We start from the raw sequence: 23,604 nt of genomic DNA on the forward strand, positions 1-23,604 counted from the left end.
ACGCATAGCCTTTGCGTTTCAATTTCATTTTACATCCAATTTTGCTGGCATGCACAGCACTGTTTAAATACAACACTGCCATCTTATGGCATATTCCTATATTGCACTTTTATTCAGTTTCTTCAAGCAACCATTTTAGTGACATTTGCTACATCTTATAATTTAATTATCATATTTATTTTTATCTACACATTACTTGTTGACTCGGATTCTCATTTTTATCACCCTCATCTACAAACATGCAAAGTGTCACACCTCCTGCACCTTTTTTACAAGAACCTGGAGAGCCACAACTTGAATGGAAGTTATGGATTAGATATTTCAAAGCGTATTTACTATTTAGGTGCAAACGAGGGTCAAAGATACAGACCTGAAGGGAAGAAAAATTTGATGTATTATCATTTAGGAGTTGAAGGACAAAATGTTTTTGACCATTTACCTCATTTTGAACCACCAGAAAATGAAGATCCTGATGAGTTTGACATAGCTGTTATGCAGTTAGATAAGTATGTTGATGAAACAAAAAAAATAGTGGTACACAGGTACAAATTCTTTACAAGAACACAGAAACCGAATGAAAGCATAAACACTTTTATTACCGCTCTAAAAGTTCTTGCTGCCAAATGTGAATTTGATAATTTTACATCTTAACTTGTAAAGGATCAGCTTGTAGCATGGTGTTATTGAAAAAAATACAAGAAAAATTACTCACTTGTAAAGATCTCACTTTAAATGAAGCTGTCAATATCGCCAAGAACATTGAAAGCTCTATGGATGATGCAAAAACAACTTGAGTCTGCTTTATCTAATTCTACATTCTCCGGTGCTGTCACTACTAAATCTTCTTCTTCTACTCCTCTTCTTCCTAATATCTCCAGAGGATTTACTATACCTAGGGGTGGTAGAAATTTCAGACCAAATAGAAGTGAAAAAACTTTTACACCTAATAGACAATTTAACTATAGAATAAGTTGCTATAGGTGTGGATATTCTATGCATGTTGTTTCTTTTTTAAACTGCCCAGCTGTGAATCAACAATGTGATCAATGTGGAAAAATGGGTCATTTTGCGAAAGTTTGAATGAGTGGAAATAGAAGACATGTAAGATGTGTACTTAATGATTCTGATGAACAATTTGAAGACCAATTTACTGATGATATCACTAGTCAGGAGTATATTATTGTAGTAAAAAACTGTTCAGAGAAAGGTATTACGCAACATATTCCTGATCCTGAAGTTGAAGTCACCATTGAAACTAACCATATCCAACTCCTTGTTGATACAGGAGCAGGCATCACTATTGTGTCTCATGAATCATGATAGGTATTTGAAGTTCTGGCCTACCAAGAGTCTACTTACTCCTGAAATACTTACAGTAGCTTTTGAAGGCAGTAAGATCAATCTATGGGCTACTTCTGGGCTTAAATACGTGTCTTTGAAGTTGCTATCAATGGCGTTGGATCATTGTTCTTGGTCTCATCCATCAGGCTGAGATTGGTCTCACCATCAAACCTGGTTTACCTAATCCAGTTTTTATTGATCATCAAACTAACATTAATCACTCTACTCCCACTAAAAATATTAATTATCTATTGTTTAGCCCGTGGGAGCAAAAGTACAGTAACATTTTCGAAGACCGTCTAGGCAAGATCACAAATTTCCAACATTTCATCAAAATCAAAGAAAATGCGGTACCTATCAAGCACAAATTAAGAAATGTCCCCTTAAGTATAAGAGGTGATCTTTCCAAACATTTAGAATCGTTATGTAACCAAGGCATAATCAAAAAAATTGAATCTACTCTTTGGTTGTCACCCATTGTTTTGGCCAAGAAGAGGTCTGGGGATCTGAGGATGTGTGTAGACTTAAGGAGCCTTAATGATGCAATTTGGGTTGATGGTTTTCCCCTGCCACGTATTGAAGATCTCATTGCCAAAGTGGGTTCCTCCTCATGGTTTACAAAACTTGATCTTAAGGCTGCCTATCATAAGGTCGAACTACATCCTCAGTCCAGACATCTCACAGCTTTTGTCACCCCAGATGGTGTGTTTCATTTTGTCGTCCCCCCTGTGGTCTTGCTTTGATTGCTGCCATATTTCAACGATTGATGACTGAAATGTTCCATCAAAATCCCCATGTTGTTGTTTTTCAGGACGACATTCTTATTTTCACCCAAACTGAAGCTTAGCACAATTTTGTTCTTGATGAGGTGTTCAATGTTCTAGCAAATAGAGGAGTCACTTTACAAAAAAAAAAGTGTACCTTCAAGGTCAAGGAAATTGAGTATTTAGGCCATGTCATTTCCGAGAAAGGTATTAAACCAAGACCAGGTCTTACAGAAAGCATTGTTGATGCACCTCCTCCTCAAAACAAAGAACAATTCATGTTTTTTCTGTGAATTTTATTCGAAATTCACGAGGGAAATCGCTAAAACCACAGAATGCTTCAGGGCATTATTAAAATTGTTGAAATGCAAAAGAAATGCTGTAAAGTAATCCAATGGAAACTGGTGGAGCAATTATCGTGTTGCCAAGGATCCTTCTATTCCTTCTGAAAGTGTCAAAGTCAACCAAAAGGTTTCAAAGGGGGATGGTCTAAGGAAAAGTACCAGAGTTTGTGTTAGACCACGACAATTACAAGACTATTTTTAAGTTCAATTTCTTGTCTATCTTTTAGCTATGTTCTGTTTTTATCGTACTCTCTCTTTTATTTTCTTTAGCTCTCTCACTTTACTTATTTTCACTTTGTGTTTTTTATCAAAGAGGGGGAGGTGTGATGATGTGATCATCTCAGAGGGCTGGAACATACCCTGATGTCATTTAGAATATTGTGTTTAACATTCTCTTGAGGCTTATAGTGGCAGTTGCTGTCTATGCCTTGGTTGTACCAGGGACGGCTCTCTGTACTCCCTAATAAATATACAACTGGGATCTCTACAGTGTGATATATCTTCATTTCAAAATGTCATCCAACTTACGTATGTCATCTCTTCAACATTAACACTTATAAATATTGAAAGATTTTTTGAAAACAGATTTTGAAGTTAGGTGAAGTTATTGTGAAAATTGTTCAAGTAACTTATAAGTAATGTGCGGTTAATGTGTATGAGCTGGTAGCTTTAGATCACTGGTAAGAACCTAAGTGACTGAAAGGTTCTGAATGTTTTGATAACTAATGACACTATACTGCTTGTCATAAGAAGCATGCCATTTCAAATTTGTCATTCAGGTCTTACATTTTTTAATCCAAAAAGCTTCCTGTTGCAAAAGCTTTTTAGAGTTGTCTGTTCCTTGAAGGATGGGTACTTGTTCTATGATTTGAAATTTAAATTGTGCAATGGTATGCCGACTCTGATCCCAGTGCGTTGCCAAGCTTGATTTTGTGATCTTGTTCCTGATTTTACTTTTGTGCTCCGTGAGACGATTTTTAATTTTCCTTTCAGTTTTACCTATATATAATAGACCACATGGACATTGTATGGCATAAACTACATTATTTGTGTTGCAATCTGTGGAGTGTGTTAGTAAATGTAAATGTAAATGTCAAGGTATTTGTAGAGCGCACTGCCACCAAGCGGTTTCCTGGCGCTATTACTCATACCGCTGTGGAACCCTTCCTGGCTTTCCCTGTGAAGTGTCCACTCCTGGGCACCCCCAGGATGAATCTAGGCATCCTAGCGCTGTTGGGGCCAGTGTGGAGGTTAAGCAAGCTATTGCCCAGAGTTGCAGCGTGGGGCCCATGATTAGAATAGGCACCGAGGTGGGAATTGAACCCTGGTCCCGGGCCAGAACTCTGCATCAGGGTCTGCCGCTCTAACCATTGAGCCACACTCCTCCACTCATTGTTGTTAGTTTGATCCATTCTCCTGTTCTGGGATGAAGTAATATGTGTCCTGATTTGACATTGTTACAATGAATGCAGTTCCTGCATTTCTTGGGACCTGCTTTCCCTTATAATGTCTTCATCCTATTACATGATAGGATTTCATTAAGATTGCATGATCTTGTGTAAGTGAAAAGTGGTTTCTCGGTGAACAGTCCATGAAAGTACAGCTCTTCCTCTAAAATTTCTCAACATTTACAAAGGCTTGTCTTAATCTCCTTAGATACAGTGGAATATCTAGATACAAACACCATTCTGTTGGTTGTCTTCTTAGGTTTTTTCTGTAAAAGTCCTCCCTCTCAATGGACATGGGCCGTTGTGCATGTTTTTCCAACAGCTCATTAGGATATCCTAGTTCCATGAAATTGATCTTTTGGATTTCCATAGTATGTTCACATGTTGTTGTTTCTGACGATATTCTGCGCGTTCTCAAGAACTGAAAATATGGTAAATTCCTGACCAAGGTCGGGGGATGAAAACTATGAAACTATAGTGAGTTGTTTGTGTCCGTTGGTTTCATATACATTCTAGTGGTTATCTTGTTCGATGCAAGTTCAATCCAAATTTCCAGGAACCAAGCCCGCTCTTGTTGACGGTCTGCGCGTGTCCGTGCCTGGACCGCGTCTACGCCAGAACCCCTAGCCCCTGCGAATGCCACAACACCTGGCACCGCTACAACTCCAGCACCCTCATCGCACTCAATGCCAGACGATCACGCACCTACGGCCTGGCTGCCCATAAGCGCACCCAAGGACTCTTCTCCTGCCGGAACTGCAGCTTCACCAGCATCCAGCCTGCCAACCCTCCGACCAGGAAAGAACCCAACAACCTCAGAACTTTATATATCTGAAAAACGGGTATGTATGGAGGAGGTCTAGCCCCCTCCTTGATCTGCACGTCAGATGAGCGTTATGTTTCCCGTTTTTGTTGCACATATTCTCTTTGCCTGCAATCAGATCGCCCTCCTCTGTCGATCTGTTGGCTAAACCAGTTCTGAAAGGAATGAGAACAGGGATCAGGAAACTGATACCAATAAGGAGTCCTAATTTTTGTGCAATCACGAAACATTGTATCGCCTCTCAGAGGATTCTGGGGGCGGAGTACGTCCACATTGTCTAGGTTTTTGTTGATGTTTACACGTATCCCATGGAATCTTAGGAAACTCATGTGTTGGTCAGACATCCTTGTCAGAAGGAGTCTTGCCAAGCGGTGGTAGTGAAGGCCAGGTTCACAAACTATGACGTCCCAAAGACGTATATACTTTATCAATATTAATCAACAACTCTCGTTCACAGTCGACTATCGCAACAAGACCAGTGCATCAAGCTCTAGGTGCACTAAATTAATATGGGGACTACCCTGTTAGTGCTGGTCAGGAGGCCCCTTCAAGGATCAAGAGGCCTATCCAGAGAGTGACAAGCACATGGGGAAGGGCACCATTAAACCAAGTCTGGTGCTCCCAGACAGTAAGTGGAATTTCAGTAAAGGCATAGAAACAGCCAGCAGAGTGTATTCATGACAAGTATTATCATTAGCGTCCACGGCCGGGAACTTGACCCAGGAATAAAAAACTTCAAAGCGGAACGCTGCGTCCACTTCAACCACAAAAATCACAGTAGCACCTGCATTGGGAACTCCATGTTGCATTAACTGTTGGGTTACTGCTGGACAGCCATTAACAAAAAAAGCCAATGGCTAAGCCATAGCAAACCAAAAATGGATTCAAAGTGTAGCACAATCAGGGTGTAAAAAACCTTTTAATATTCAAGCTTGAAAAACCAACAGCTAGGTACTGCCTAAATACTGCGGCTGAAAAATCCATAGCACCAAGGACATCTCTGGGAAAAGGTTTGAGGGTATTGTGGACAAGCACAAGCAAAAGCACTACTTAGGGTTTCCGCAAGAAAGTACCAGACCAAATGTTGGTGGAGCCATGTTGCATGGATTCTGCGCTTAGAACAGAACTTTGCGTAGAACCATAGAACATCAAGATGTACGGACTGACTAAGCATTTCACTTCAGTACCTAAGGGTCTAAGTGCGACTAGCTATAGTGCCTCTCTTATCATCCTAACCTTACAAGTGAGTTGGCACCCCAGAACACAACCCTCTCAACCCTCTCAGGGACTGTGTTGACAGGAAGCACCACTTGCACTAGTCCACGGTAAGATAGCCAGACAACACAAAGACAGAATAGATATTTATTTTAACTATTGTGCCCTGAAATGCAGTGTACCTGGTACAATTAGAAAACAAATGCGTACTAAAAATACTGTCAGCATGGTTAATAATCCATATATCATAAAAAGTCCCATCATTTTATAGGACAGAAAAACCTAAACGCCCCCCTCCCAGCTAATAAAGCTAATGGATTATATATCAAAGATCTCAAGGATTACTGGCAGACCCCTTACCTTGGCATTCACAGATGGGTGCTCTGGATCTCAGCAGATGGAGTGCTCTTTTCATAGTAGTCTTCTTTGATGTGTTTTTTTTGCTCATGTGCTCATCTATATGATAGGACATGTGTATGCATAAACAACAGCTGCATTCTTGTGTTATGCCTAGGTGCCTGTTTCTGGCCAGAACGACTAACAAAGGAGATTATAGTTTGACCTAGTCAGTGGTGTCAGGCTACATTTTTATATAGTAAGGTATGCAAACATAATTGTGATCGACAACATGTACAATTAGGCTAACCGGAAACACATGACACTATGCCTGACAAAAGTCTCAAAGGAAGGTCTTCCTTCAGCTTGCCATCCGGCTAGTTTAGGTGGGTCTTCCAGGGCAACAGTGTTCCACCCTGTAGGTTCTGGGGTATCACCCTCAGGATCAGCTTCCTCCCATAACATAGGAAAGTCTGCAGCAGGTTTTCCACGCCACCTGTCCTTTCTCTTGCTGGCAGGGACCTCTCAGGCACGTCTGTGATCTCCAAGTTGGACCGGAGTTCTACCTGCACTGGATAGTGATTGACTTAGTCGTGCTCTGTCACACTCCTGTGACCCACATTAGGGATTACGTGCTCTGAGGACAACAGTGGAAACCAAACAGTAGTCAGAAGGGCCCCTGTGTCTTTCAGAGACTCTACCCTCTGCCTATTGGTGGTGAATCACTCCCTGTATTTCTTATTATAGTTAGGTATGTCAGCCTTTGGCACCATCTCTCCCTGTCACATAGGGGCACTAGGGAAACCTCTGTAATCCCAACAATAATAACTGGAGTCGGCTTATCCCTGAGCGCTACACTTGCAATCCCGGAGGTGGCCTCACCGTTGCCTGCAAGGATAAATGGCATCCATCTTTAACTGCTCATGCTGATAGCACACATGTCACTTGGCTTCAAGTGGTCCTGGTGTTTGTTCTGGAAACCCCCTCCTTTCCTTTGATCAGGGTTGGACTGGGTCTCCCTCTGCTGGAAACATTTTTGGGGGCCTTTAGAAAACTCTCTCAGTTTTTTTCTGTTTCTTCCCTCTCTTCTTCTGCTGGGGGGGGCCCTGTTGATCCTTCTTGGGGTCTCCCCCTGGTATTTGGTTCTGAACTGCTTCTGTGGCAAGCTCACTGAGTAAAGTGAGTTTGGAATCAATGAGATATTGGTGCTGCTCTGCAAACACAATCACTGAACATGTGCTCTTAGAGAAAAAGATTGTACAGCTCATCATAATTACTTACATTAGTGCCCTTCACATAAAGAGTGCCTTCTTGGAGTAATCCCAAAAATATACTCATGACTGGCTTGACATCTTCTGGCTGTCTCTTAAATTTAAGCTGTACTTCTCAGGAGGGTGGGGTAGATCATATTTCCTGACAAGACAAGGCTGCCTTTATGAGGGGATACTGTATCCTGCTTCCTTTTCCTAGGGCCACCAGAGAATCTGTACCCTCATTGGGCATATGACTCCAGAGATTGGCTCCCCAATCCCCCTCATTGAATCTATGCATCTACAGAGCTACTTCATAGGCTTCAAACCATTTGTTTATGTTGTCCCCACCTCATATCCAGGCACCGGGACCTTGGATATTTGGACCCTCTTGTCTTTAGACACTAGATGGTTGATGCCACCACCTTCACTAGAATCTGTGAGTATCTTTGTTTTCAAGCCCAGTTCCTTTTGACTCACTTCATGAGCCAGAAATTCTTGCATCTCCTCTAGAGCGTGTTTTCTTTCCTCCAAGGCCCTTTCTGCCTCAGCCTTTGTCTCCTCCTGGGCACTGGTGGTGGCTGCCTCCTCCATGGTCAGCCTTGTCACCTCCATGGCCATCTTTGCTTTTTCATCGTCAGCAATCGGTTTCAGCTTTGTCAGCTGCAGTTTGAAGTCTCTTTCTGCTCTCCTGTCCTCATATTTCTCAGCGGACAGGTTGGTATGGCTCACAGCCTTAGAGAAGGAAGTTGGCCTGGCTCCTGTGGACAAGTTTTCATCCTCCCCTTGTAGGAGTTTAATGATTGAAAATAGTATTAAACACCATCCGCACACTTTAAATGCTTGTGCATGTTACTAGCTGCCTTCACTTTTCTATCTGGATCTGTGGTGCTATATGAAAATGAAAATAAAGTTATTTTCCTTTGGTAACACTCTCTCTGGTAGAGAGTCTATCTAGCCACTGATTCCTCACCTTTTGAATATTCCCCATGTGTCAGACCTGATCCAGAAACCTTTCAGCAGTATCTATGTGCATTATCTGGTGGGCTGTGTGGCTCCTCACTGAAGCCGTTCCACTCTAGAAATATTATACGGAGCCCATATAGAAGCCATCCCTACGCACTGCTATCAGTTGCTTTTGAGGCTGTCCTCTCCGTCCACCAAGATGATTTATGCCTGTCTTTGGTGCAAGTTTGTGGCATGGTGTACAGATAAGAAGTTTACCTTCTGTTTGTATTCATTTCACAGGTTATTTTGCTTATTTTTACCCTAGCCCAGTAGGGCTCTGCCTTGGGCACACAGAAACGTTATTTCTCTGCCATATTGGCATTTGTGCGGTTGGCAGAGCTGAAATCCCTTTTCAAATTCTCTATTGTGCATAGGTTTATCCAAGGTCTTCAGCATATGTTTTCACCAGCTCCTTTCATTATGCCGTTGAAGGACCTCAACTTAGTTCTCATATTCTTGATGTGTGCTCCCTTTAAGCCGCTACCAAACTGATACTTTAGGCTCCTTAACTTTCATGTAGGTACATTTTATGCTCAGCCTCACCCCTCTAAAAAAGAAAAGAGACTCTTTTAGCTGGACCCAAAAAGATCACTGTTGTTTACCTTGACAGAACAAAAGAGTTCTGGATGAATGATCATGTTGAGCTGCAATGTGTCCTTCCCAGCACACGTTTATGAAGCACTACTACCTGGACAGTCAGGTTCAGCTAGATTATCATTTGCCTGTTCAGTTGCTACCGGATTTTCTAGTCTACTCGATGTAGTAGTCCCACATCTTGGGAAGTATTGCTTGGGTATCTATTCTAAGGTAAGTACTCTGTGGCTAGAGGTCTTTATCAGATTCATAAGTTACATACCTTCGGTAACGCTTTATCTGGTAGAAACAAAGTAGCTACAGTTTCCTTACCGACTCACCCATCTTCCCCACTCAGAACTAACTTTAGAGTAAAAGGTTTATTCCCTTTTTAAGTGCCCTAGTTCAAATGCACCAGTGGTAAGTGTCCTCCATAGCTCTGTGCTTCTGGCATGGAAAGTGGTGAAAAAAACCTGACGTCAGAGGGCTGGGGAGGCGTCTTAAAGGGCTCATGCATGTTACTTCTGGCACGGATGATGCTGATGCCACATGGAGCTGAACGATGCAACCTACTGGCGTGCACGGATACTGTTCACAAAAAGTTTCTGGATCCAGTCTGATGCCTGGGGAGTATTCTAAGGTAAGGAATCTGCCGCTAGATAGAGTCTTTACCAGATAAGACATTACCGAAGATAAGTAACTTGTCAGTTCAAGCCACAAAGAATCATGATCACAATCGTCTTGAATACCCGGAGTCAGAACATATTGAAGGTCTTTTGGTGCACCATGCAGGACTTGTGCCATTGAATCCAAAAGGGCAGGGCAATAACAGCCCAACCACCAGCTGCTGTTAACAGATTGGAAGGCCAGATTGGTGGAAGAAAACCCATGTTTTCCAAACATTTCCACCTGCTGTTGGGGTGGTGGTCGTAGGAAATGTATTGGGATGGAATTGGCACAAGGAGGCTTACACCACTAGGCTTTCTGGTGCTGCAGGAGAACAAAATAGGATCGCCTGCAGCAGGGTGGTGCCTGGAAATTTGTTGCTTGCTTAGGGGGCCAAAAAAACGTTTCACGCAAGCCCCCAATAAGTTATTTGGTAGTGTCTCGTTAAATGAAAGAAGGGCCTCTGAAGATGTCTGCCATGGTTGGAGAATGTCTGTCAAGACATTGGTTTTAACCTCCATGGTGGGGATTAGGAGGTCATGTACTGTCCTGCGCATTACCGTAGCATAGGGAGTGGATTCTTCTTTGGTTGGTCCGGGGGTGAGCGGAAACCCATTTCCAGTAGGGTATTGCGATTGCTGCCTCCTGTAATTCCTTGTACCAATTATCAACCTGTAGGGTTGAGCAAACTTGTTACCCATGTCACAGTAAATGTCTGAACTTGTTCTAAAAAGGGAATACAGAGGGTGCGTTCTCCCTTCTGGAGGCGGTAAATCAAGTGGAGTAAGTAGGGCTTCGGGCTCATTCAGTCACAACTTCTATTGAGGTCAAAATGGCAATGTATCAGAGGGAACTATCGGGACCTCCTGTATCGGGATCAATAGAGTCAGCATTTCATCCATCTGAGGTCGATAAAATGAGTACCATTGAGTTGGGTAACAACAAACATCTGTTATTCAGCGCCAAGATACCCATAGTGGTGAACGTACGCTTTACAAATACACCTGTTATGTTATGTTATGTTATTGGCATCGAAGTGTCTGGGCCTGGCATAGGTCATGGCACCTGAGTCGAAAGACAGGCTCACAGTGTCAAACCTGCATTGTGGATGAACCCACCCATGATACTCCAAATGGGAGGCTTCTTGGTTTCTTGGAGCCTGAAGGTGTGCCAGAGGGCGTCGGTAAGGATCCAAAGAGCAGGAGCTTGGCTGCACGGAACTGTTCGATCTGATGTAACATTGCTGTAAGTCACAGAAACCCAGGTTGTACTGGAAGGCGCTGTGGGACCGGCTCCAAAGTCATCTGACTGGCAAGGGAATGGAACTCAATTTTTATTTTTTGGTTTACTCTTCGAGATATCTGACGATTTTATGAATGGGACCAGGATCGAACTTTGGATGTGGACCAAGATGTCCGGCAAGGAGTCTTTTTATGCTTGGTGATGTAAAGCTTCACCTCGTGGTCACTGATGGACCACGAGGTTCATCAACGTGCAATTGCTCCAGACCTTGGAGCTGTGGCCCGTCCCCAGACACCACAGGGAAATCTGGTGGGAATCTATCTCAGATAATTGTGTGTGACAGTTCCTAAGGGGCATGTATAACAATATACAGTACACATTCAAATTAAGCCAATTGTTTCTTATGATAGGATATGGTGTTGGAAATGTGGAGGATGCGATGAAGTTAGTTTATAATATGAATTCTCCGGATAAATGTTTTTATATTGCCACTTTTATCTCCAAATCAATTCAGATGAGAAATAGCATGTTGTTTTAAATATTTAATTATTTTAACCTTTATTGTTTTTATTACGCACCTTTTTTAATTGTATTATATTGTTCCATGCATTTTGCCTATGTGCTTTTATGGTCATTGTATATTATGAACCGAATAAAGCTTCATGATTTGAATTGAATTGATAGGAAAAGTCAGAAATGGAGCAGGATTGTTAGAAGCGGTCATGGCTTCATGTCTGTGCACATTATGAACATGACCTATGGTGAAGGCTCTGCCAGCATTATTTTTAATTGAAAATGAGGGTAGGGACTGAGGAGCAGAAGTGTTATTGTTAAAATTAGCTTTAGAAGTATGTTTTCCTTTGTTGTGTTAACAGGAAATAAATGTTATCACATGTGCAAAATCTGCCCCATGCCAGCAGCTGAGTGGCAGGGTATTAAAGCTGCAGGAATAACAGGCATTGGATCAGCAAGTATCCCACTAAAGGGGGAGACATACTTCTCAAAGAGCTGCCATACAACCTCTAAAAATAGCATACAACCACAAAAATATATGCCAGCTAATTTACTTTTTGAACTCACAATAAAGAAGACTCCAAAGGTGCAAACACAAAATTCAGAGTTTGTGGACAGAAAGGCCTCACCCACATTTTCGCGTCATGCTTCATCATCGGCCAGTCCGACTCACCTTGCTAAGACAATGCCAACACTCAGGTCTCAACTTTGCTGTAAGGGAGAATAAGAAAAATGATTTCTGGTAAATCGAGGGATCCAGATCTATTCTTACAAATATCTCTGCATAAATGGAAGAGATTTCTTTTATTCTGTGGATACTTAGTGCAGGAGTAGAAATGCAGCATTGGATCTTAAAATGAGTTAATGTATTGTACATCCACCATAATCAACATTTGCCACTATTTTTCCTGCCCAAAAGCTGTACCCCACGCTAAAAAGGGGACAGTCCATGGCTTTCGTCAGGTCAAAATTGGTACCCCCTGTGTGTCTATGCACATAGGTAACAAGTCTTACCTCTACTGGTCCTGTAAACTGTTGTTGCCTGTAATGATAAAACACAGTTTTCCCTAAGTTTTGTCCGGAAACTTTAAAAAATACCTATGGTGAGTCTTAATCACATTAGTGCAGATGTTTGACAAATTTATGTGTAATACATGTGAAGGCCACTCTTCTCTCATATACGGCATGCTTGAACAAAGAATAGCTTGAAAACAAAAGACCATGACTGGAGTCTGCATTAAATCCTTGGATTTAAACATGATGCTATTGATTGATCATTTCATTTTACAACTATATGTGTCTGATGTACCGTGAGAGAATGAGCGGGGCACATATTTAAAATCCTTAACGTTTGTATAATCTAAGTATATCAGTCAATCAATCAGGGGTTTATAAAGTGCGCTACTCACCCGTGAGGGTCTCAAGGCGCTGGGGGGGGGGAGGGGTATAGCGTTGGATCAGTCGAAGAGCCAGGTCTTGAGGCTTTTCCTGAAGGTGTGCAGAGTAAATATATGCTCATTGGCTCTCATCATAGATTAACGCCAACAATACCTTAGGCAAAGCCGTTATTGAAAATACCCAATTACCACCAAAAATAAAGAGATATCTTCCATTATGGGTTTATGATTGGTCAAATACAAATGTTGGTTCTCTATACAGAGCCTTAGTGCTCATGTTCTACGATAGAAGTTGTTTGGAAACAATTACATTGCTTTTTCACATATGAAACAGAGAAAGCGACATAACCCTTGAAAATTAGCATGTTTACTAGCGGTGCTAGTAGGTGTGGTGGCAGCACTGCTGAAGGTCCGCTGAGCGTGGGGGGCAGATTGCGAGCTAGTGATACAGCGTGGAGCTCTTCTGTCACCCGTTCCCCATTTTGCCATGTCACTTCTTTTATTTAGCCTTTGTTGCTCGATCGTTTTTAAAATAACCTATTCCCTCATTGTCCTTACCTGATTTTATTTGGGCCAGACAGCGGGTGATCTAATACCCGTTTCCTCAGTAGGGTGTGCCTCCCTGCCCCGGTCCATCACAGCTGACGTGCCGATTGCTGTGGAGGGCAGGCGCCATCTTAGGGGAGGACCTGGCTCCCGGCAGTGACGCGCGCTGCGGTCTAGCTGGGGGTGGGGTTTAGCCTCAAATTGACCACAGGCGTGGGGCGTCTCGCGGTGCTAGTAGGTGTGGTGGCAGCACTGCTGAAGGTCCGCTGAGCGTGGGGGGCAGATTGCGAACTAGTGATACAGTGTGGAGCTCTTCTGTCACCCGTTCCCCATTTTGCCGTGTCATTTCTTTTATTTAGCCTTTGTTGCTCGATCGTTTTTAAAATAACCTATTCCCTCATTGTCCTTACCTGATTTTTTTTGGGCCAGACAGCGGGTGATATAATACCCATTTCCTCAGTAGGTGTGCCTCCCTGCCCCGGTCCATCACGGCTGACATGCCGATTGCTATGGAGGGCAGGCGCCATCTTAGGTGAGGACCTGGCTCCCGGCGGTGACGCTCGCTGCGGTCTAGCTGGGGGTGGAGTTTAGCCTCAAATTACAATGGCCCCCGGGAAGCGCAGCGGACGAGGGCAGCGGGCGCGACGATGGCGCGCCGAAGGTGCGCCTAAGGTAAGCCCGTCTGCGCCCGTCCGCGGCCAAACGGGGCACGGGGCATGTCCTTCTGCCAGCTCATTCAGATATTCATCTTCTGCCCTAACCCAGCTACATGCTAAATGGCCCCTTATTCTCACTACTCGGCTGAAACTTGAGTCACTGGGGTTATTTTGTGTCAGGGAAACTTTTCCTGAGATAAATTTTCCTCCGGCCCCAGTCTCTGCAGTTTCCCCGGCCTCATCCCCCCCCTTAGGTACTAACACCTCTTCTACTAAAGGGCCCTTATCCTCGAAACTCACTGTGAGCTACCTTAACACTCGCTCACTGGTAAGACACCAGTTGGAAATTTTTAATTATTTAGACTCTATGAAACCCGACATACTGCTGCTGACCGAGACCTGGCTCAACGCCGAGTCTTCCCCAGATATTCTTGCTGCAATCCCCCCTGGCTATTATATTCTGCAAGCAAATCGAGCCTCGGGTAGGCCAGTCGGTGGGGTAGCAGCTATTATTAAATTTTCCATCAGATTTTCTACTTTGACTACGGTCAGTATCCCTTTGGTTGATTACCTTGTGCTAAGATTGGAATCCCCAGTGCTACATCTTATTTGTGTATTAGCATATCGCCCCCCTCAACCTATGCCTAACTTCCCGACGTTGTTTGGCGACATGCTTTCTCAAATAATTATTAATAATTCCAAAATCTTAGTCCTAGGAGATTTTAACTACTGGCCTCTCGACGAGAAGGAGAGTGCTTGCTCTGTTATGTTCTCGGATCTTCTATCTGGCATGAACTGTTGTCAACATATAAATGCACCGACCCATATTAAAGGTCACGTTCTGGACCAGGTCTGGACGTCTAATGTGGAGATTTCTGTTCCCCTTATCTCCCCCTGCCTATGGTCAGACCACTTCATAATTTCCTTTTCTCTCACGGCCACCACCCACTCCAGCAGGGCCTTTGAGGGTAACTTTCTGGCAAGGAACTGGAATAGGGTCGACCTTAGTGAATTTGTTAATCTACTTAGTACCTCTTCCCCCCCTCTGCTGATCTTATTGACACCCAAGCCTCAGCCCTTATGCACTGGCTTGAATCAGCCAGTAATGCTGTTTCCCCGCTTAAACAGATCAAGCTTAAGCGCCTTCACGATGCACAAAGGTGGTTTACTGAGGATCTCAAAGCCTTAAAGCTTGGACTCAGGCAGGCTGAGCGCCGCTGGCGGGAGGCTATGCCGCAGATACAAGGTTGCGGTTTATGTCTCTGCTCAAAGAGTATAAAACAGCGGTCCTATCTGCTAAGACCTCCTATTTTTCTAAAAAAATTGTTGGCTCTGCCACCAAAACTAAAGACATCTTCTCCATTGTGGAGGAGCTGTCGCATCCAGATAGGGTCACCATTAAACCTCTCCCCTCTCAAGTGCTCCGCGATTCCCTCAATCGGTTTTTTGTGGATAAAATCTCCAACATTAAAAACAGCATCCTACCTGCAGGCCTACCTCCATCCCTTAGGCCTGATTTGTCCTTGTTATCTCCTAACCCGCAGCAATTGACTCAGATCCCTCCAATTTTAGAGGAGGAGTTTTTAGCTCTTTTAAATAAGGTCACTTCTGGGTCCCCCACGGATTGCTGTCCCCCTCTGATTCGTCACGAGGCTTTTACAGCTTGCCCGCTCCCCCCTTTGGGACTCCTGAATATGTCTCTTTCCTCTGGATTGGTTCCCAGCTCTTTCAAAATTCCCGAGGTTGTGCCCATTTTAAAAAAACCTACGGCGGACCCTACGGTCATGAGTAACTTTCGCCCCATCTCCCTTCTTCCCTACCTCAGTAAAGTTCTTGAGTCTCATGTTACCAACACTTTGAGCTCATTTATTGAACACTCCCAATATCTTGACTCCCAACAGGCCGGTTTTAGACCCGCCCACTCTACGGAGTCAGTCATACTTTCAGTTATGGAGGAACTGCGGAGAGGGGCGGACTCTAACATCAGCCAGGTCTTGGTGCTCCTGGATTTGTCGGCTGCCTTTGACACGGTCAACCATGATATTCTGGTTGATCGTGTCAGGGAGGCCGGCATTCGGGGCACCGCTCTGGACTGGGTTAGCTCCTTCCTGACTAATCGCCACCAGGCGGTCCGGCTCTCTCAGTTTACTTTACTGCTGATAGGGTCGGACTAACATGCGGCGTCCCGCAGGGTTCCTCCTTATCCCCTCTTCTTTTTAATTTATACATGACCCCCCTTATCCGGTCCTTGCGAGGTAGTCATGTCACCGCGTTTAATTACGCGCATGACATCCAGCTGATTTTTAATCTTGACGTCTCGGATGAGTCCATTTTTAATTTTTAGTCTACCCTCTGTTACATCAGTGACTGGATGGGGGTCAACCACCTCAAGCTCAACCCCGACAAGACAGAACTGGTCCTTGTCTGGGGGGCCGCCAATCCATGGAAATCCATCTTCTGGCCTGCGAGGTTAGGTCTTCCCCCTAGTCCAGTCGACTCAGCAAAAAGTCTGGGGGTCATCATTAGTAATGATCTTACGATGAAGCCCCAGATTAATGCTGTAGTCTCGTCTAGCTTCTTCCAGCTGCGAAAAGTCTGTAAGATTGCCCGCTTTTTGACCACTGAGGCCCTTACTTTAGTCCTGTTAGCTTTAGTCATCTCGAGGATAGACTATGCTAATTCCCTCTATGCAGGCATCCCGGCTTATCTATTGAAGAGGCTGCAACTCGTTCAGAACTAGGCCGTACGTCTCATCCACCATCAACCCAGGCACCAACATGTCAGTCCTCTGTTAAAATCCCTTCACTGGCTTCCTGTGTCTGAGCGTTGCAAATTTAAGTTAGGTTGTACTATTTTTAAGTCCCTTGCCGGCGTGGGCCCGTCTTTTATCACCTCACTACTACACCCTTATGTCCCTTCCCGTAATCTTCGCTCCTCCTACCTGGCCCTACTCAAGGTCCCGGTTTTTAAACGCAAGAAACACGGAGGACTGAGATTTTCATTTCTTGCCCCCTCCTTTTGGAACTCACTCCCATTAGGCATTAGATCAGCCTTTCCCTATGCCAGTTTTAGGTCCCTTCTTAAAACTTACTTGTTTTGTAATGCCTACCGCTAACGCCTTTTTCGCTCTGCGGACTGTCTTCCCCCTTCTGCTCGAGCGCCAAGAAACCGCTAGGTGTTAGTTGCGCTTTAGAAATATTTTTTACATTACATTACATTTACCTTTTCTCTCAACACCAGGTCGGTAATAGTTATTGCCTCTTGGAACGTCATGACATTAATTACTGACCAGTGATAAAGTAAGACTACAATAGCCTCTACATAAGGCTATAAGAACTGGTGTGTATTGACTATGAAATATAAAGCCTCCATACTATTAGGCATTCCTGTCAGGTGTCTTTCGGACAGGAGAGCTGTCCATTTTCCTAATGTAGAAATGTACTGATTCAAATGGCAATTTCAACTTGTTTTTTCTCTCTCATTTTTGTATTTAAACTATCAGTGTACAAGAACAGGAGTGTTCCCCCACAGGTTTGAACCCTAAAAGTAATAGGCTAAGTGGATGCACTTTTGTGTGCTCACAAATGCCATATATGTCACTTTGTATGATGTTAATAATAGCTGATGACACAATGTTACTCAGAGAATAAATTCTAGTGGATAACATAGTCTTATCATTGTCAACTACTGCTAGAGCTTTTTTCTAGATTGTATCTGCACAGGAGCTTCCTGCCGTGAAACTTTCCACAAATTGTTTTACAAATCATACTAAAAGCCCTTTTGAAGTGGCTTTCTAGGCACCATCAAAAAATCCTGTAAATCATGTCATCAGAAAGGGCAGACAAGTGTTCTTTCACCACATCTAACGTGGAATGTTTTAGCCATTCTACACACAATTTCCTCACGTTGTTACTACAGGCGAGTGTTGTGTCTGCGTGTAACGTGGGTCTGGTCTACTTATCCTGAAACCCTATGTGTTGTTGAGAAAGGTTGCATGATGACACCCATTAGTACCTAATGGCCACTCTAGCCCACCCTATGGACTGGAATGTGTGGAATTTATATCTACCATTCTTGAGCATGTTGTTGAACATTTTCTCTTTATAATTTGTGATTTGCAAACAGTTTTTTTCAGGAAAACTATTTATCTTGGTATGAGATACGTTCTAAACAAAACATAATTGCTTTAAATCAATATTGTCCTTTTAAAAATCATACCCTTGTATTGAGAACTGTGAAATAAAGGGGGCCAAGTAAATAAATTTAGTGTCTGTTAACATATTTTTCTTTGCTGGGGAAGGGCAACATTTATAATAATAAGACTCTGGGTCTATGCAGTTATTGCCAGAAAAATATACAAACTTCTGAGCAAATGTTTTGGATCTACTCAGTGGTGGCAGTGGGCAATGTTCCCAATGTGTGTAATTAAATACTGCACTTGGAGTACTAGCTCTGTGTGTGTGATATTTCTCAAAACAAAACATTTAATCAAACTAGATGTTCCATTGTACATATATTCACGTTCAATACAATATACTGTTCTAGTGCGTCAATCATTAACCTGACTGTACGTATATCTCACTCATCACACATGCTGCAAGGAGTAATGATGTCATTCAAAGAAATCTTAAATACAGATGATATATGCAAAATTTCAGTTATTCCCAAAAATATCATACGGGACCGTATATCAAACAATTCCATTAAGTACCAGAACCGCTGATTTGTTCACAAGGGAGAGGTCTCGTCGCATTTTGTGTGATGAACAATGCGGGCTTCAATGCCTCTGTTACCAGTTCAACAGCAGAGCCTTCTGGGAGATGGTGTCCATTCAGAATCAAAAAGCATACTGTCACAAATCCAATCCAAAGGAAAAGGAAGAGCAACAAAATGAAAATCCAAATGCAACTCCAAAGTCGAACAAAATATGTGTTTTTGAGCCAAATTATAAATGCAAAAGTTCCAAGCGGTGGTGGGTCTAACAAATCTGAAGAAAAAATCATCAATTTGGGAAACATAGCCTGAGGCAGTCTGTGTTAAAACAGGAACCTCATGGAGTGGTGTAGAATTGGTATTTAAGGCAAAAGGAGATGAATTATAACAACTTCCTATTTGGCACGTGGTGTTGAAACCTGTGAACTCGCCTAGTGTGATTGTGTGGTAGATATAATGTATGTATGACGGTACAACGCGTGGTATTACCAGGCGTAACGTTACAACGCGTTTTTTACAACGCAAGTCGTTACCACGATTTGCGCTGTAGGGGTGCTGGACTTGGAATAGTTAAATTTACTATTCCAACACCAGCCTACGTACAGTACGGAAGGTGTTGGAATAGTAAATCTACTATTCCTTGTCCTTGAGCGCCCTCCAGCGCAAGTCGTGGTTACGACTTGCGTTGTAAAAGACGCGTCGTAACTGTAGTGCGAGGTAACAACCGCGTTGTAAAGGATGTTCCCCAGATATAACAGGAAGCAGGAAATCCTCAGATTCATGCTATCCCCAGCCGAGGTGTAGAAACCTCAATGCCACTATGAGCTTGTAGAGAGATTTTGTGTACTGTAGTGAGAGGAGACAGGTAACTACCCAGGAGCCCTCGTGGCCTACTTTGTAGAGCTGGGCCCACGGTGTGGTTTTAGATCAATTGATACAAATCGTTTGTGTTTACAACCAGCAAGGGGCAGTAACAACTCAGATCTGGTATATCCAACTGCCAGGATAGGTCCATTGCTCTGTATGATGGACAAAATGCTCTTCTCTCGAACCAGATCCCCTATCTTTGGAATCCAGCCAGGAGTTGCTGGTTCTCCCTTCACCTTGTTAGTGGCAGAACATTTCTGAAGCTCATTGCTTTGATTGTCAAGGTCTGGAACCAACATCTTGTCCCCAAACAGGACCTCATAGGGAGGCCAACCACCCAAGGATCTTCTTGGCAGATTGTTTAAGCCTTTCTGTAGAACTTCTAGGCAACACACAGTCTTCTCAGAGGGCCCAAACAACAGTAGGCACCTCTCCGCAGGTAAAATTCCCAGCAAGGGAATTCAGGGGAGCTGGTGGTGAAGTCTTGAATCCCTGAGACTTCAGCGAGGAGGCAAGCATACTTCAAGCCCTTGGATATTCTTCTTCAAGATTATGAAAAGTTCACAAAAGTCCTCTTCCCCTTTCCTTCACAAATAAAGTAACCACTCCAGGCCAACCCTAGAAATCGCAAAACAGCACAGGAGCAGTCTCCTCCTTAATCTTCCTTGGTTCTTCTCCTTGGCAAAGGTTCGTCTTGATTCCCAGAAGTGATCTAAAGTTCTGTGGTCTAGGCCCCAATATTTATACCAGTAAATCCTTTGTCCTCTGGGGGCCGAGGGTACCTGTGCTCAGTCAAAACCAGTTCTGTGCAGCTTCCTGGCAGGAGGTGGAGACAGCATTGTTGAAAGCAGACCTGGTGAGCTAGCTGAAAGGAAATCTATGCCTCTCACTCTTTATTCAATGCAGGTCCTATTCAGCCCAGCCCTGAGCCATCAAACTGCTGGAGCCACAGCCCTCTCCAGCCCCCTGTCAATCACAAACCAGGCATGGAATACTCAATCCTAGCAGAGGCATGCTGTATGGTTAGGCAAGAAAATACCTACTTTCCAAAAGTGGTAGTTTCAAACACAGAATGTAAAAATCACCCTCACTAAAATATGTACTTTAACATTCTGAGTTCAGGCATACTAAACTCGAATTTCTATCTAGTTCCCTGGGTCAGTTAGGATTATAAGATGTTATATTCAAACTTCCCATTCTGGCCTATGGAAACAGGTAGCCTTGCAATAGTGAAAAACGAAATTGGCTGTAATTCACTATCAGGACATGCCACACGCATCAGGGCATGACCTACCTTTTACATACAATGCACCCTGCTCTTGGACCTACCTTAAGGGTGACTAATTTGTAGAAAATGGAAGGTTTAGGAACTGGCAAGTGGGTGCACTTGCCAAGTCGACATGGCTGTCCCGGACTGCACACAGGCTCAGCAATGGCAGGTCTGAGACACATTTTTCAAGCTGCTTCTGTGGGTGGCACAACCAGTGCTGCTAGTCCACCAGCAGCATTTGATTTACAGGCCCTGGGCACACATGGTGCAATGTAGGTAAATCAAATTGCCAATCACGGAGTCACTAATCCATTACAACAATTTACAATAGGGAGCACTTGCACTTTGGCACTGAATAGCAGTGGCAAAGTGCCCAAAGCATCTAGACAAGCAAAAACACAGGAGTCAACAGCAAAAAACGGAAAGGAGACCCATGCCAATGTTGCCAGGTCTAACAACAGCCTAATCTGTATACCCAGCGCTGTTCTCTGCGGAACAGTACCTTATCTAGAGGGCCCACATCCTCACAGTAATGTGGTTTGTCCAGGACTACCCAAGTGATATCTTCTTCAGTATGTCCCGCATCCAGATAATTTAGTGTAGGTTTGGTATTAGATTTCTTCCACTTGATTGAACTCCTATGTTCAATATTTCCGGTTTTGACCTTGCGGGTCTTCATACTTACGTACATCATATTACAAGGGTATTTAATCAAGTAAAAAAGTCCTTCGGAATTACAATTAGTATCACACATGAGCCACACTGGAAATGGCCCTGTGCGGGTGCCCCTTGCCAGATGGTGCATGGGGTGTCAGTGGTCATGATATTTCGTGGCCTACTGTGTACCAAAATATTACCCAAATTGCTTCTGCGTTTTCAGGTGAAGAGGGGTTTCTCACAAACATTGTTGCCCTTATTAAGAATGTGCCAATTGGTAATAATAGCCTGCTTGGTGGTCTCAGTAAGATGGCTAAACGTGCTCACACATACCAGGCGATCGGAAGAACGTTTTGGATGAGATTCTAGCAATGCTTCAAGGTTATTATTACATGCCCGATTAGATGCTCAGTAGACTAGATGGGATGGATATTGTAGTGCCAAGAGATTCTGGGTAAGATTGTTAGCATGTTCTCGATATTTCATCAACTCTGTACAATTCCTCCTTAGCCGCAGAAACTGCCCCACCTGAAGATTGTGACAAAGTGTTCATGGTTGAAAACTCCTGTAGCTCAATAGGGAGTTGCGTGCCATTGGTATAATTCCGTAAAAATCTGGCAATCGTTGGGGTATAATTTAAGGTCAAGAAAGATAGGTTCTTTCTGCCAAATTCACACGTGAATTTCAGATGAGTATTCAAAGAGTTAAGCCATACAGAAAAGGCCCCAAGGAGACCTGCTCAGCCTCCCAGATTACCAGCATGTAGTCAATATATCTCTTCCACAGTAATAAATTGCCATAGTGGCGTGGCTTTGGTCACCATGTCATGCCAACCTAGTGTTTTGTGTGTTGTGTGCCATAGTCTGACTGTGAGCTCTGTTAGTCCTGTGAGGTGAAACACTTGGACTGGTGTAAAATGTGCGCACATACCCCTGGCAGCAGAACATACCTGTCTATACGATATGCCAGATCCACCGGAGGTTAGTTAACCCATTGAATATTGACCGCTAGCCGTGCGGTCCAATAATATTTTTGGATATCATTCTGTCATATCACTTTCACATTGATTTCCAGTAATGCTATTTATGGGGGCTTTCCATCCCATAGAAGGGCTCTGACCTCGCTCTATGGTTCTAAAATATATGCGCGCAGATCTAAGGCGCGGCACTGACAAGAGACTCCTGAGGCGGAAAGCCGGGAGCGCGAAAGCTTATTTTAAATATTGTGTGATACTTTGTCTTTTTAAAACTTACCTGTGATACTTGCACTTCCTAGCACTTCCTGAACAGCGGGTCTTACGCTGCAACGTTTAGCTACATCCTGGTCGCCATTCCCGAGGGCGAGGTGCGCCACGAGACACGCCCACCTCGGTTGGCCACGCCCCCTCACCATAGGTATATATAGTGCGCGCAGATCTAAGGCGCGGCACTGACGAGAGACTCCTGAGGCGGAAAGCCGGGAGCGCGAAAGCTTATTTTAAATATTGTGTGATACTTTGTCTTTTTAAAACTTACCTGTGATACTTGCACTTCCTAGCACTTCCTGAACAGCGGGTCTTACGCTGCAACGTTTAGCTACATCCTGGTCGCCATTCCCGAGGGCGAGGTGCGCCACGAGACACGCCCACCTCGGTTGGCCACGCCCCCTTACCATAGGTATATATAGTGCGCGCAGATCTAAGGCGCGGCACTGACGAGAGACTCCTGAGGCGGAAAGCCGGAGCGCGAAAGCTTATTTTAAATATTGTGTGATACTTTGTCTTTTTAAAACTTACCTGTGATACTTGCACTTCCTAGCACTTCCTGAACAGCGGGTCTTACGCTGCAACGTTTAGCTACATCCTGGTCGCCATTCCCGAGGGCGAGGTGCGCCACGAGACACGCCCACCTCGGTTGGCCACACCCCCTCCAACGGCCCGACCACCCAACATAAAATATGTGCCTTGGCAGAAAGCGCAGCGGACGAGCGCAGCGGG

General features: G+C 43.8%; 1 protein-coding gene across 2 annotated transcripts in view; it reads right to left on the reverse strand.

Moving 5' to 3' along the window:
- The window catches only part of LOC144807917 (uncharacterized), a 518,345-nt gene that overhangs the window by 7,190 nt on the left and 487,551 nt on the right, over window positions 1-23,604 (reverse strand). For both annotated transcript variants that reach the window (XM_078673511.1, XM_078673510.1), the window contains 2 exons: window positions 12,538-12,565; window positions 12,197-12,234 (listed from right to left, as the gene is read on the reverse strand). In XM_078673511.1, the coding sequence (XP_078529637.1) occupies window positions 12,540-12,565 (26 nt within the window). In that variant the 3' untranslated portion in view covers window positions 12,197-12,234; window positions 12,538-12,539. The remainder of the gene's footprint in view (window positions 1-12,196; window positions 12,235-12,537; window positions 12,566-23,604) is intronic.

The sequence above is a fragment of the Lissotriton helveticus genome, chromosome 1_2 (genome assembly GCF_964261635.1).
Source record: "Lissotriton helveticus chromosome 1_2, aLisHel1.1, whole genome shotgun sequence".
Lineage (NCBI taxonomy): Eukaryota > Metazoa > Chordata > Amphibia > Caudata > Salamandridae > Lissotriton > Lissotriton helveticus.